The sequence below is a fragment of the Protomyctophum bolini genome (assembly GCF_963924005.1).
Source record: "Protomyctophum bolini genome assembly, chromosome: 1".
Taxonomy (NCBI): Eukaryota; Metazoa; Chordata; class Actinopteri; order Myctophiformes; family Myctophidae; genus Protomyctophum; species Protomyctophum bolini.
Genome location: NC_137862.1, coordinates 23,137,677 through 23,152,170, shown reverse-complemented (window position 1 = coordinate 23,152,170; position 14,494 = coordinate 23,137,677). Strand labels below are relative to the sequence as shown.

At 44.5% G+C, this 14,494-nt stretch overlaps 1 protein-coding gene across 1 annotated transcript in view; it reads left to right on the top strand.

The window, feature by feature from the left end:
* Positions 1–1,822: 1,822 nt before the first annotated feature.
* The window catches only part of adamts18 (ADAM metallopeptidase with thrombospondin type 1 motif, 18), a 78,235-nt gene continuing 65,563 nt past the window's right edge, over positions 1,823–14,494 (top strand). The window contains exons 1-3 of the mRNA XM_080761574.1: positions 1,823–2,157; positions 2,512–2,593; positions 4,088–4,416. Of these exons, the coding sequence (XP_080617700.1) occupies positions 2,011–2,157; positions 2,512–2,593; positions 4,088–4,416 (558 nt within the window). The 5' untranslated portion in view covers positions 1,823–2,010. The remainder of the gene's footprint in view (positions 2,158–2,511; positions 2,594–4,087; positions 4,417–14,494) is intronic.

The following is a 14,494-nucleotide window of genomic DNA, read 5'->3' as shown; positions in this document are numbered from 1 at the left end:
AACAGAAAGTTGGCGGCCATTTTGAAAAATGGCTGCCATGTTCACAGGGCAAATCTAAATAGTACCACTGTATTCCTCATCCTTGAAAATGTGGGATTAGTCACCAGAATCAAGATCCTAGGTGGTCTAGAACCTAAATCAGTTAAACTTGTCAACTCCGTCAGATGTTCGTCAACTCCGTCAGACGTTCGTCCCGTGATGTTTTTGTTAATTTCCAAAGAAATAGAAAATTCGCTGTCAAATCTTTTGTGCTTATGTATTGAAACACCAACTGAAATGATACGTAATGATGATTTTTCTTTTTTTTTACATGGTTTTCATGTTATAATATTGAAAATAAAGGTTGAAATGACGGTTTTGAGAAATTGGATATTTCATAATAGTGTGATATTGGAAAAAAATAATATTAAAAGATTTGTATTACTTAACTTGATTACTGAAAGCCATTATAAGATAACTGAGGACTTTATATTATTGTTGAAATGATAAAATTAAATTAAAAGGGATTTTAGTGTGTCTGACGGAGTTGACATGAATCAGGTATTAAGTGCATAAATGTCCCATTTTAGAAAGAAATGTTATGCGAAAAACCTGTTCCTTCTCAAGATTGGTAGTTGAGACCTGTGTCTACAAATACATCTATTTGATTTGAATGTATCTTAAAAAAAAAAAAAATCCAGTTTGAAAAAAGTTTTGTCCCTTATCTCAAGAATGGGTGCAATATATTCTCCATAACCTTTTATTATTCACCATAGATCCGGGCCTGAGCTATGGCCACACGGCCTGACGGAGTCACGGAGGTAGGCTATGAGCTCCGCGGAGCACTCTTTTTGTATAAGAATAACCTAACCTATATGCAAAGCTTTGAAGTTTTAAGCTCCATGGAGGAACAATGCGACTCCATTGTCCGTTGTGAAGTCTACACGTTTTCCACACGGAGAACTTGTGTGTGTCTGCCTACTAGTGCCTAGCACAGCACACGTGTGTGCACCTTAGTAATCAAATACCGGTAGTCTCAGTTTTCTCATTTTATTAAACACCCGACCGCGGCGGACCTGACGGTTTTATTGCGTTTTTATCCTGATGGAGCGGCTGGAGCCTATAGATCATGATTCATGTAGAGATTGAGATCTATATGCACATTGGTGTTATGTATCATAGTAGGAGTAAGCTACCTGCTGTCAAACAAAGTCAAAGTATCCTACTGCTGCCTGCCGATGCCGCGGCCGCCGGCTGCAGTGCAATCCTGCAATTAATGAGAAAACGCATGCCCAGGCTCCGACTATATTGCAGAGTGCAGACGAGTCAGACGACATCTGTTTATTTGCTAGAACTACCTTTTGCCGGGCACCTATTTTTTGGATATTAGCCATAGCTATACGATGTGCCCATTGTGCCGCGTGCGAGAAAGTGGTAACAGTCGACGCAGCGGAGAGTGAGCTCACTGAGCTGGTAAGGTAAGGTTCCACAGACACCGATTCACACACAGAGAAAGGAAAACTTAGACTGGGACGCCGTCCTGTCCTGTCCTGCCTCCTCTTATTATCTGTTGCAATGCCGAACGGAATGAATGAATGAAATGATGCTGCGCGCTGATTGGTCGGGACGGGGTCGGCTTGGCTTCTCTTCATCCATCCTCGGCGCAGAGCAGAGCCTGCCGGCCGGTGGCACACACACACACACACACGCTGCGCGCACACACACACGCACACACAATGCACAGTCAGCACTCAGCAGTCCTAGCAGCGCGCTGTACCTGCATGGCTGCAGCTCTTCCTTCTCCTTAATGACCAACACCGCTGACTGCCTGCTACCTGGACCACAGTATGGGGAGGTGGTGTTGGTGGACAGCACACGCACGGAGCGCATGAACGATATGCACTGACTGTATACATGCGTACCACTCATCCCCATTATTAATATGCGCTGCCACACATTGTTGATAGCCTACTCCTGCTCGTGCGTTATTCGTGGAGGTAACGGGGGAGGCACGCTTACCGGCTCGAATGAATGAATGTAGCCTACCATCCATCACTCATCATGGATTGTGTTTTTCTGCTGATATTGTTATGGACTCTACCGCTGGTCAGCTGCTGCTGCTGCTACGCGCCTGTCAGGCTGCTGTCCCCCGTGCTGGTGTCCTGGAACGTTATCAAGGCAGGTGACACTTTACTCAAGTCTGTTTAAATGTGATGCTCAAGATGTAGCCTACCAAATCTAACCAATAAGGGACGGGTCCATTTGGTTAAATTCTGTACATTCTCAGAGGAGTTCATCTAACAATATGATTTAAAAGGAGGATTTACATTGTATGGGGGTGCAATTATACAAATCCACTTTTCTTTGCCGTTCCCCTTCACGTTCAACGGTAATTAACGCCGTTTCCTTCCCTTTGGTGTCTTTCAACTTGTCACTACCTGTTTGTGTGTGTGTGTGTGTGTGTGTGTGTGTGTGTGTGTGTGTGTGTGCGCGTTGGTGCGCGCGTGCGTGTGGGTGCGTGCGTGTTTGCAGACGCTGCATATTTTCGCTTCACATTCCATTCACACCGTTTCGGCCACTCTCCCCAATGTCGACGCGCACGGTCTCAACCATGGTGAGTCACAAAAAAAATCGATCGTTGTTGTCGGGTGGAAACAACGTAGGCCTATGTCCAATACCATTTTAATTTATTTAAAAAAAAAATACTTTATTAACAGTTTGCAAAAAAGCACAGAGGCACAGTTTCATACAAAAGGATGCTAAAGGGATAACCATAGACCAAGAAAGCCTCTATGCCAGGCTTGTTTCCATTTTTCAATTAATCGGAGGAAGGCACTTCACAAGGCATTGTAATCTCTATTTCACTGCTTTTGTGTGACACTCTTGTTATGAACTACATGTCTGTCACTGAAGTAGGACATTTAATTTAATTAATGGGAAAACAGACTAAATAGTTGAAACAAGGTTTCTAACTGATAGCAACAAATTAAACATCATTGTCTACTCTGTGTCATGGTGGCTATTTCGTTGAGTGTGATGGTTTAGTAAAAGTTGCCACCAGGTCGAGATTGAGTGTCAGAGGTAACCTGCCATTATTAGGGCCGGTTCTGGCGAGCCGCCCGCATCCGAAACGTTTGAGAAATGACAGAGTTACCATGTGGGGGTCCCCAGGGGGTCCCTGTACTGTACTGTACTGTACTGTACTGTACTGTACTGTACTGTACTGTACTGTACTGTACTGTACTGTACTGATACACCTGAAATCATCATATACATTTAATAATATGTATACGGTGTATGTGTTAGGCTGCACAACAGTGACACTTGGTTTTGAAAACCAACCAAATACAATTTCCGTGCTCAGACACAGGTCGGTAGCCAGCCAGGCAGGCACACACAAATCTACTTAAGGAAGTTGTTGCACCACTTAAAATTTAATAGAACTATTCTGAGCTCTGTCTGAGAGATTAATTACAATGTAAAAGAAAATATTTCAAAAGAAGATAAAAAAGGTTGTTAGATATGTTGGAAATATTATTTTGACGTGGTGTCATAATTCAATTTGATATGGCACACTGACTATCAAGAGAATAAAATCAGACCCGTCTGAAGTGAGTGGTACTGTACTGTACTGTACTGTACTGTACTGTACTGTACTGTACTGTACTGTACTGTACTGTACTGTACAAGCCCTCCTCCCTGGCCTGTGGGTGTCTGTTTCTGTTTGTTAGGCTGTGCAACTTGGTGGTGAACAAACGCTATAACGCTATTTTCATGCTCGGACACAGCCAGGGACACACCCACGGACATGGCCACACACATAGCTGTCTATAGGAGTGGTTGCACCACTCAAAAACATGACAGTTCATGTCAAAAAGGGTGCAGACCCTTTACATCGCCATGTCTGTTGTACGTACATCACAGTGTCTGTTAAACTGCGCTGCCTTTGTCAAACCCTCCAGATTTAGTCAACTGGACCTTCTTGGGCCATTTCTTTTCTTTTGCTGTTTTTTATGTATCAATCTCTACATCACATTGCACCTGTTGTTCTACCTCCAGATTATATGTCAATCTCTCCGTCACATTGCACCTGTTGTTCTACCTCCAGATTATGTGTTTGTGACGCCGGTGGAAGTGGACGCCGAGGGAACCTACATGTCCCACGACGTGAGCAGGCGAGGCCGCCGGAGCCGGCGCTCCTCCTCTCTCCTCCCGGGGGCTCCGGTACACTACCGCCTCTCGGCCTTCGGGCAGGACATGCACCTCGACCTGCGCCCGTCCACGGTGGTGGGCCCTGGGTTCACGGTGCAGGCCATGGGGTCAGAGGGCATCACCACGGTGGTAGACGCCGAAGAGGGCTTTCACCACTGCCTGTACCAGGGATTTATTCGCAACCTCTCGGCCTCATCGGTGGCTCTGTCGACATGCTCCGGTCTGGTAAGTGGCGCTGTTTGTTTGCCGTTTAAGTGGAAGTGGAGTGTTCGTGATCGCTTCTTTCAAAGTGATTTAGTTCTTTTTGGTGAACGAACTCGGTCACTTCCCCAAATGTTGTCATTCCTCAAGTCGTTTAGTTTCCTCTGTGTGGAAAGCTGTGAGGCTCGTTCTTCTTTTGTCATTGAACTAAACTATACGCGTGGAGAGCGGAAGCAGAAGCACTGAGCGGTGAACCAATCATTTAAAACTAAATTCTTAGTGAACAGTATCTTATAATGGGTCGAGTCACTGAAATAAACGATAGTTCCTATCACTACTATTTAGTGGTAATGGGTTTGTAGATTGTGTTTGGCCACTTGAAACAACTCAAACATGCATGCACAAATGCACACATACTGTCCACACACGTACAGCACGTACACAGTGGTGTGCTGCGTGTGCAGTGGAACATGTAACGTTCATGTCCTTCTCACGAACCAGGTCATTTGATGACATCATGTCGTCTACGTTGTCTGTGACCCCGTGACAATGTTTAGAGAAAACCAGCACAGCGATAGTTCATCGAGACATGGAAGTCAGAAGATTTATTATTTAATTATCCGGACTCCCTTCATTCATTCTCTAACAGTCATTCATTCTGCTCCTTTTAAATCATCTGTCTCACGTCAACTCCCTTCACTCTCATTCACTACAAGCTAACTCACTCACGCCCACACTTCAATCAGGTGGGCCTTTTTAGCATCACGACTCTGTGTTCACTCTACATGCAGCTGACACAGTAGTTGTTCAGATATCAGAGCTCTCCTGCTGTGCGGATGTGCGCCGCTGCTGCTGCTGTCTCCCTGCTAACCTGCTGCCAAATGTGCCAATGAAGTTTTTGCAAAACCCACCGCCTCCCCAGCATCCACCTTCATGTATACAGGCTCTGTTTCTAGATCCCCTGCATGGGGGTCTTATTCATTCCCTGTAATTCTACTTGACTTATAATTTAACTAAAATGTTAATGTTACAGGGAATGAATAGGGACAGAGCCCTGACGCCAATCTATGCTTCATTGCGAACGCAGTGAGCACTTACTATGAGACCTAGCAGATCATGTCTGTCTGTCCGTGTGTCTGTCCCGCTATGTGTTGCATCAGCAATCTCTCAGCTCCATATATGGGCACAAAAGGGGCCAGGTCCACTCAGCTCCATATATGGGCACAAAAGGGGCCAGGTCCACATATACAGTAACAGCGGGACAGACCCACAGACAGACAGACATGATCTGCAGGGTCTCAGCTGCGTTCGCTTCCCGCGTTTGCGCGTCTTACTGGTATATCTATGCTCAATTATGCTCAATAAATATATATTCTAAATTCACTCTAAGAGTTGTCTGACTGAACTATCATTGCGCACGTTCATGTTATTGGGCCCAGACACGTGAACGAATGCAAACGGTGCAATGATAGTCAACGACCAGCGCGTTCATGTTATTGGGGCAATCAATCCCAGAATGCACTCTGTTCCTACCCGGAATGAGGAGTGAAATCGCCTCATGCGCTTTTGAGCAACTTAATGCAAGTGGATGGGAGGAGAAATCTATTAAATCTATTAATACTATAATGCCCAGTGTCCATGACATCAGAGACACTGGGCTCACTGCTAAAATCTAAAATATCTAAAACCACATATAGAGCATCGCAGTCCAGCCCCCTCGAAAGACCCGGAAAATAATTCCCCGTTCATTTTCCTCATAGACTTTTCAAAAAGTATTTATTTAAAGACGTTTACACTGCAGACAAAGCCAACTGGAGTTGTGACAAATCATGACAATAAACACAATGTTTTGGGCTGATCAAATCATTTTGAAAGAAGGGTGAAGTGTCCCTTTAAGGGAGGTTGATGTTGACTACCACAGTCACTCAAGATTCACAATTGCTTCATTTGTCATTTATTTTCTCCTGCAAGCAGCATAAGGCATTGTTGAAAGACAGAGGGAATTCATACATTAATAACATGCAAAATGTCCTTGTGTCGATCAATACGTCATAAACAAAACATACTCTCTCCCATGCCTTCGGCCTGGTGGAGACAATAAATCCGATAACTAAATTTATTTAAAAAACAAATATGCCTATGACATTAAAATAGCATCACGACACATTGTCTATTTTTGCTACATGGTGATAAGAGTTTTCTGCCCAACAAAGCAGGGGCTCGCAACCCACTTTTGAATGCTCCAAAATATTTAAAAACAGCAGTAACACAACTTTTCAACCATGAGGTCTTTGTCCATGGCGTAAACGTCTTTATAGCACATAGCACTTTATAGTACATATGTATAGTATAGTATAGTATAGTATAGTATAGTATAGTATAGTATAGTATAGTATAGTATAGTATAGTATAGTAAATATAGTTTAATTATATATATACTCCACTGTTACGTTCTTAGCTTACGCATGTTTCATGATAACTACTTTTTATGTATACTGTATTGCCATGATTTTTGTTTAGGCTAAATGCCTAAATTGTAAATTGTTTATCAAGCATATATTTTCTGCCCGACAGCAACGATATGCTAGTCATTATACCTGAATTAATGAGAGAGCTGGGCAGTGATAGCCAGTAGCCACTGCATCATGACATCAGTGCCCATTAGCTTTACAACGCTTTTTACAACATGTTGTTAAAACACTTGTCTGAGTGAGCAGAGGAGAGTGGAAATGATGAATAAAAGCATAACAAACGGCGTGTAACTGGAAAGGAACAAAACCCACAAAGAGGCTGTAAGGAAGTTCAGGGATGTGTGTATATAGTTTTCTTCTTGAGGGTGGCGGTGTGCCGTTAATAGCCTTTGTCAAATAATCACTAAACTGCCGTTCCCTAACTGTCTGGGCCTTTAACCTGCTATTTAAGTGGGAATGTTTACAGAGAAGACTCAGAGCATTTCCTTTTGGGCTAAAGGAGACTCTTTCATTAACCACTTTCAACCTGGCGTCCATATTCTTGGGCATGTTATTATAGGCGGACATTTTCAAAAAGTTTTTCTTTTTTCAAGCTCACAATATAATGTCACGATGTGACATGTTGTGGCATTAGGCCGCAAACTTGGGCTGTGCCTCAAGCTACAGAAGCAGGTGACAGGCTCCAGACCTACGTATCATGGCTCTGGAATCATTGGTTCCCAACTTTCCATTGGCTACTTACTCAACATCACGTTAAAAAGGTGTTTGCAAACTGGTCCAAAATTCCCTCTGGACATTGGAGTGAATTTTGTCCGTAAAAGGAATGACCGTAATGACTTTATGTCAATCACATTTTCACACTGCCGCTGAATATTTTGTCTGTGTAACGTTTTTTCGGACCAGGATCGATTCTATCCATTTCTCCACAGCTGTCTAGTGGGGTCTATAGTGGGGTGATGGTGCACACCACACCACACAACACCACACAACACCACACCACACCACACAACACCACACAACACCACACAACACAACACCACACAACACCACACAACACCACACCACACCACACAACACCACACAACACCACACCACACAACACCACACAACACCACACAACACAACACAACACCACACCACACCACACAACACAACACAACACAACACAACACAACACAACACAACACAACACAACACAACACAACACACATCCCATCCCATCCCATCCCATACCACCCTGAACCAGATGGAGGCTGCACCTCGGTTTATCACCCTGCTCTCATCCTTCTAGTAGCCTTCTGTAGCTGGCTACACTTTGTTCTCTTCTTCCAGTGGACTCTTCTTCCATCTCAATGAATCACCACTGACCCGTTCTCTGCAGAGCAGGGAGCAGTGTTGCCAAGTCTGCTTATTACAAGCAGACTATGGCTGTGCTTTTCCCCCCCTTTACTTTCCTCCTTCAAGTCACTACATTATGCATATTGTAGTATAGTTGTGGTTTTCCGTCTTGTTTCTGAAGTGTAGTTGCTTATTTGGCCTTGCTTCAGTTTGATCACTGTAAGCCCCATACATAGGCTATTGAAAAGGAAAAAAATCTAGCCTTTTCTTTTATTGCAAGCTGGCAACACTGCTGCAGAGCTCAGTGTGATGGGACAGCATTGCATTTGAATGGACTGGCAGGCTAAATTGTCTTTTTTTCCTTCACCTCTCCTTTTAGAATGACCCCGGGGGGCTTCACTTACACTCGTTAAAATAGGCTCATCATGAGTGAAGCAATGTTAGAGTGAAGAAAGGACTCCTATACTGTGGGCTAAATAAGAAGAGGGAGCAATGGAGAAGAAATGAAAAGAAAAGAGGATGTCTGGGCCCTTCTCTTCTTCTCGCTGTCACTCTGTCTCATTCAGTGTGTGTGTGTGTGTGTGTGTGTGTGTGTGTGTGTGTGTGTGTGTGTGTGTGTGTGTGTGTGTGTGTGTGTGTGTGTGTGTGTGTGTGTGTGTGTGTGTGTGTGTGTGTGTGTGTGTGTGTGTGTGTGTGTGTGTGTGTGTGTGTGTGTGTGTGTGTGAAAGGCTGCGGCGTGGAGTTTAACCCCTACATTTCCTCCAGTGTTGTGATCGGTAGCTTTGGATTAAGTACAAAATGAAGTGCTATTCATCTGCGTTTGATCCTCTGTGGGCCGCCACATACATGGGGGAGGGGCTGTGGATTGGAGGGCGAGAGACAGACAGACTCTTGTGTTTTACACTTGCTTTGGCTATGTAAAGGTATGCTTCCCACACCAATAAAGCCTTTTTTATTTAATTTAATTGAAAAAATTAAATTAATTTAGAGAGAGAGCGAGAGAGAGAGAGGGAGAGAGAGAGAGAGAGAGAGAGAGAGAGAGAGAGAGAGAGAGAGAGAGAGAGAGAGAGAGAGAGAGAGAGAGAGAGAGAGAGAGAGAGAGAGAGAGAGACAGACAGAGAAAGAGAGAGAGACAGAGAGAGAGACAGAGATATTGTGGCCATTTGTTTCAAAGGTTTATCCCCAGCTAACCTTTCTTACTTGTATGTATTTAATTACGAGATATTTGCAAGACAGCTCTGTATACATAGCCTACATTATTTTTGTTTGGAAATTGAGAGAGACAGACAGACAGACAGACAGACAGACAGACAGACAGACAGACAGACAGACAGAGGAGAGAGGGACATGGGACAGACATAGGCGAATGAATGAATGAATGAATGAATGAATGAATGGTGTTGGGGAGATTTGAGCGGTGCTGAGAGAATGTTAATTCACTGTTCCCAGTGTCCCCAGTGTCTTTATGAAGACCTGGAGATGGACTCTGGCATTGTCAAGGAACTCTGGAGGAAAACCAGAAAGAAACCCAGAGAGGGGGGTTAGCCCTCACCTCTTTCTTCCCTCTCCTCACTTCAGCGTTCTTTCAACAGAGACCAGAAGCAGTTTGAAAACACAGAAATAAACTGTCAAAAAGTAATTTTTCTTTTTTTTTCATCATCAGAGCCATTGGTTCACACAAGCAAGCAAAGTCCTTTTTAATTACAATCAAACATTTACCATGGGGGTGGGGCCACGCGTCGCTCAGACACACAACGGTATTAAGAGCAGCCTTCTGTCTGGGAGGGATTTCCCATCGCAAATCCTCAATAAGAGGTTTTTAATCACTTCTCTGGGTGATTTTAGGATGCCACTATCTGCTGCTTGGCACGGCTGCCATTTACAGAGAGATTTCATGATTTATGCTCCGTCATACAATGCTGCGGTGCGGGCCAAAATAGGCGATCCACAAGCTCACAACACGTTGCGTCCATGGTGAGTTGTGAGCTTATAGAATGGCTATTTTTGGTGCACACTGCCAATGCCACATTACAAAGTATAATACAGTATATCAGGCTTAATTATTATTATTATAACCATTATTCAACCAACTTTTCTAAGAAAGACATCAAGAGGCAGTTATTTTACACATGCAGGTCCACAAGAAAGACATAAAAGGACATTACAATACAAAGTACGGCCTTATGCCTGACAGAGACAGACTATTACTCAATTAGGTAAAATTAAAGAAATACAATAAATAAATATTAAACAATAAATAAAAAAGCAGCAAAAAAACTACACTCAAAACAGGAACAGCAACTAGTAATAAGGGCTTCTGCAGTGATCATTTTGGTAACTCCTAAGGGAAATTAAATTAGCAACGCCAATTTGAGACGGGTTCAGGTGTCGTTCCAAGACCAAGGGCCAAAGTACGATAGACTCCTTTTTCCTGCCTCCGTATGTGTAGTGTAGTTGCTGTTATAATGCAGGCATTAAGTTTAAATAGAAGGCGCCATCATGGACTGATGCATAACCGATGAGAGGCGGTGGCCTGAGAGAGAAAGCCAAACGCTAAGTGATCCGTGTTCTTGTTTTCATCTAGGGATCTCTCTCTGTGCTGTTTGACCCATAGAGTTATTATACAATAGAGAAGACACCCAGAGGAAATCCTGAAGCGCAATGGACATAGTGGCCGAAGAAGGTATTGCAGTTTGGTAAGGTTTTGCCCTCAAACACATGAACGCGCACTAGGCTCCGTCCCATAGAGTATAATTATACTCTAAGCTCCGTCCACTCTGCCGGTCGCTCGCGCGTTCATGTGTTTGAGGGCAAAAATCCAGAATGCACAGGGCTCCTAAACCGGAAGGAGGAGTGGATTCGCCTCATGCGCTTCTGAGCAACTCAATGCAAGTGGACGGGAGGAGAACTTGGGTGTCTTCTCTATTGTATATATACTCTAAGGTTTGACCCCAATCCTCTCCTTCTGGGGAGGGGAGGGGAGGGGGGTCAGTGGGGTAGGGTTGTCAAGCTCGTCGGCCTTTACTAGTGTGAGTGTAGAATTGCTCTGTCATTCCTCTGTGAATAATAGGGGTGAAAGGTAACTTACAGCCCCCTCTCGATCCCCCCCATTCAAGGGCTTACCCCGCCACTCTTTCTTCTTTGACCGGACCACCCCACTCATCCCCTTGCTGGCCTCACGTTGTTTAATATATTGATTGGGGGGGGGGGATTCTGTTCTATATTGCATATTGCAAAATGCTGTGTGACTATGGGATGGGACGATAATCGATATTATCATTTATCGCATCATTTAAAAAAAACGCTCACAATAATCATATCGCTGAGATTTAAATGTATTCTGTCTACACCTACTCTCTTTGCCAAAATATTGTACAGTAGATCTGCTATTTTGAGTTAATGTTCCCCCTCCAGAATAATATGGAGGGAATCACAGTTATTTTGGCCACAATAATCATGACATGTTCATTATGCCCCTCCCTAGTAGTGTGAGTTTACTGGTTGTATGTGTGGTCACTGCTCCTGAATCACAGAAACTACACCTCTCCACCAGGCCGAAGGCATGGGGAGAGAGTATGTTTGTCTCCACCAGGCCGAAGGCCTGGGGAGAGAGTATGTTTCTCTCCACCAGTCCGAAGGCCTGGGGAGAGAGTATGTTTCTCTCCACCAGGCCGAAGGCATGGGGAGAGAGTATGTTTTGCACTCCGTCTGTGTGTCCGCACGCGCATGTGTGTGTCCGTGTGTGTCCGTCCGTTACCAGCTAATCTCCGGCACCGCTGGCCCGGTCCATGCCAAATTTTGCACACACACTCCCTAGATGCCAACGATGAACCTCTGCTATAGCGCTATAACGGCCTGTTATAGCGCCTCCAGGAGGCCGACTTCTTTGCTATTAATCCTCCAGATTTTGTCCAAAACTCCCGCAAATCGTTACACACTATATCTAGAGTCATGTGCTCAAGACGGATCTGTCCGATATTTCATATTCCATCCTAATTGGCTAACATAGGCTTTCAATGTTTTGAACAAAAAGCCTCAAATCATGAACGCAGCGTGCAATTTATGTGAAATCTTTCACGCACTTTCCTACTAGGCTGAGGAATATATCCAAAGGGTGGGATAATTTTAGTTTTCCCTTTTCTGTCAGTTCAGAGCTGTGGTAATCGTGACATTTTACCGTGACCTTTCCCAAGCGAGTGCCTCCCCTCAGACCAGGACAGAGACAGGTTGGGCTCTCCTGTCCCCAGACTCCCCACATGCTCTGTAATGTGTGTCTAGCTGAGTTTGAACGGAGATAATTTTAAACAAACAAATTCGAATAAATTGAAGCATAAGAGTAACATCGATTGCAGGCGACAGGGGACAACTTTGGAAAACAACATTTATGACACTGTCAGAACTATGTGGTACCCCAAAGTAAAAAGCTCAGCTTGTAGACGCCATCTTTGAATGTTGTAAGTTGTAACACTGAATGATGAAGCTTGTAGATCTGCTACTTTCTGGCAGTTATAAATCAGGGCTTGAGAGAAAGTGCACGGCGGAGGTGTGAATTCACATATGTTTCTCACTGTCTCTCTTCTCTTCCTCTGCTGGGGTGGGGGTTCACATCAGCGCTGTTGACCAAGCCGCTCGTTGACATCTTGTCGTGTGTTGTGGGGCAGCGTTTACAACCTGTTGTTACGTTGTTCCTTCGATGGGACAACGACCTGGCATGTCTGTCTCAAACAGCCATGGGTACAAACAACCATTTGGTCTTTTATCTATTATCCTGATTCTAAAAGTGTCTTCTAAATCCCAACAGGTTGCTATAATACTCAAAACCTTTTCATGACAAAACCTCTTTGCCAAAAAAAATCAGCTTCCAATTGCTAGGGTTCAAAGAAAAGAAAAGAAAAAAGTTCTTATCACAAAAAGATTTGGCAGGATTAAGTTTTCTGCTATGAAAAGCCATTTCTGGCATGGAAGTGAAAGTTGCAACATGGATGCACAGGATTTTGAAATGAAATGCTTCTTACATGGAAATAAAACCTTGGGGAATCAGTAGTAAATTGCAGTGGTTACTGGTTAGCACTGTTGCCTCACAGCAGGTTTGAGTCTGACTGGTGCCTTCTGTGTGGAGTGTGCATGCTCTCCCAATAAGTCAATACGGAAGTCATGTAAACGCTGCAGTTCTCATGGATGGCATCGCTGATTTCCCTTACTCTGGCTGCAAAAGCATATTCATTCCATCGGAGACTTTGGTGGTGACTTGGTGGTTACTTAGCCTCGGAGATCACAGGCATTTTGTTAATGGTGACTTGACTTGACTATAGCATTTGCCTTTATACCTTATAAACCTTTTTCATAAATACTTTAAAATGGACAATATGGGTATGTTCTTTGGGCTTGTGATTGGGTTCTATTGAGCGAAGACACACCCATCATCACTCCCCATCCAACAATAGCATTAGTTTCCGGGTTACATTTCGGGAACCAGAGAACTGAGATGATGGATTTTGAATTTGCTGAAATAGAGGCTTCAAAAGGGTTCTGTAGAAGCCAGTGGTGACGTCACAGCTCCCTTCATCCATCCATTCTTCCGTGTTTGAGCGACACATCACTCCACAAGGCTTAAAGACATACATGAGTGTGGCTGTGGAGAGTTCCGTTAATTAATGCATGTGCTTCTGCATGTTGAAAAGTCCCCCAGCGCACCTGCAGCGTTTGAAAACGACACTTTGAATGACCGACTTTCAGCTTACTGCTCAGGCCATTTGTACCTGTCTGCTTTCCGCAAAGGAGGACAAATTGGAGTGTCTGTGAACTACAATGGGGGCCTCTCCCCTGCCTTTGCCCCATAACTCAGAGCGGGGGGGCCCTCGGCGGCACAGAGGAGAGGGGCGCTGGGTGCTGTGAGAGGAGAGAGAGTGTGGCCCCGGGGCCGTTCCCTGGTGGTCTGGACCTGACAGTGATGTAGTGCCCACTGTTAGATGCCAGCGGGGGAGGGTGGCCTGCTCTCCTCATGGCCAGTGTGATGCTAAGCGCATGTGTGTATGTGTGTGTGTGTGTGTGTGTGTGTGTGTGTGTGTGTGTGTGTGTGTGTGTGTGTGTGTGTGTGTGTGCGTGCGTGCGTGCGTGCGTGCGTGCGTGCGTGCGTGCGTGCGTGCGTGCGTGCGTGCGTGCGTGCGTGCGTGCGTGCGTGCGTGCGTGCGTGTGCTCCTGTGAGGGCCAAATTATGTCCCCCCACGTATAGTAGAATGTGAGAAATAGAATTGTAAGCCTGTAAGGGTTAGAGATGAGTTAGAAAAAGATGC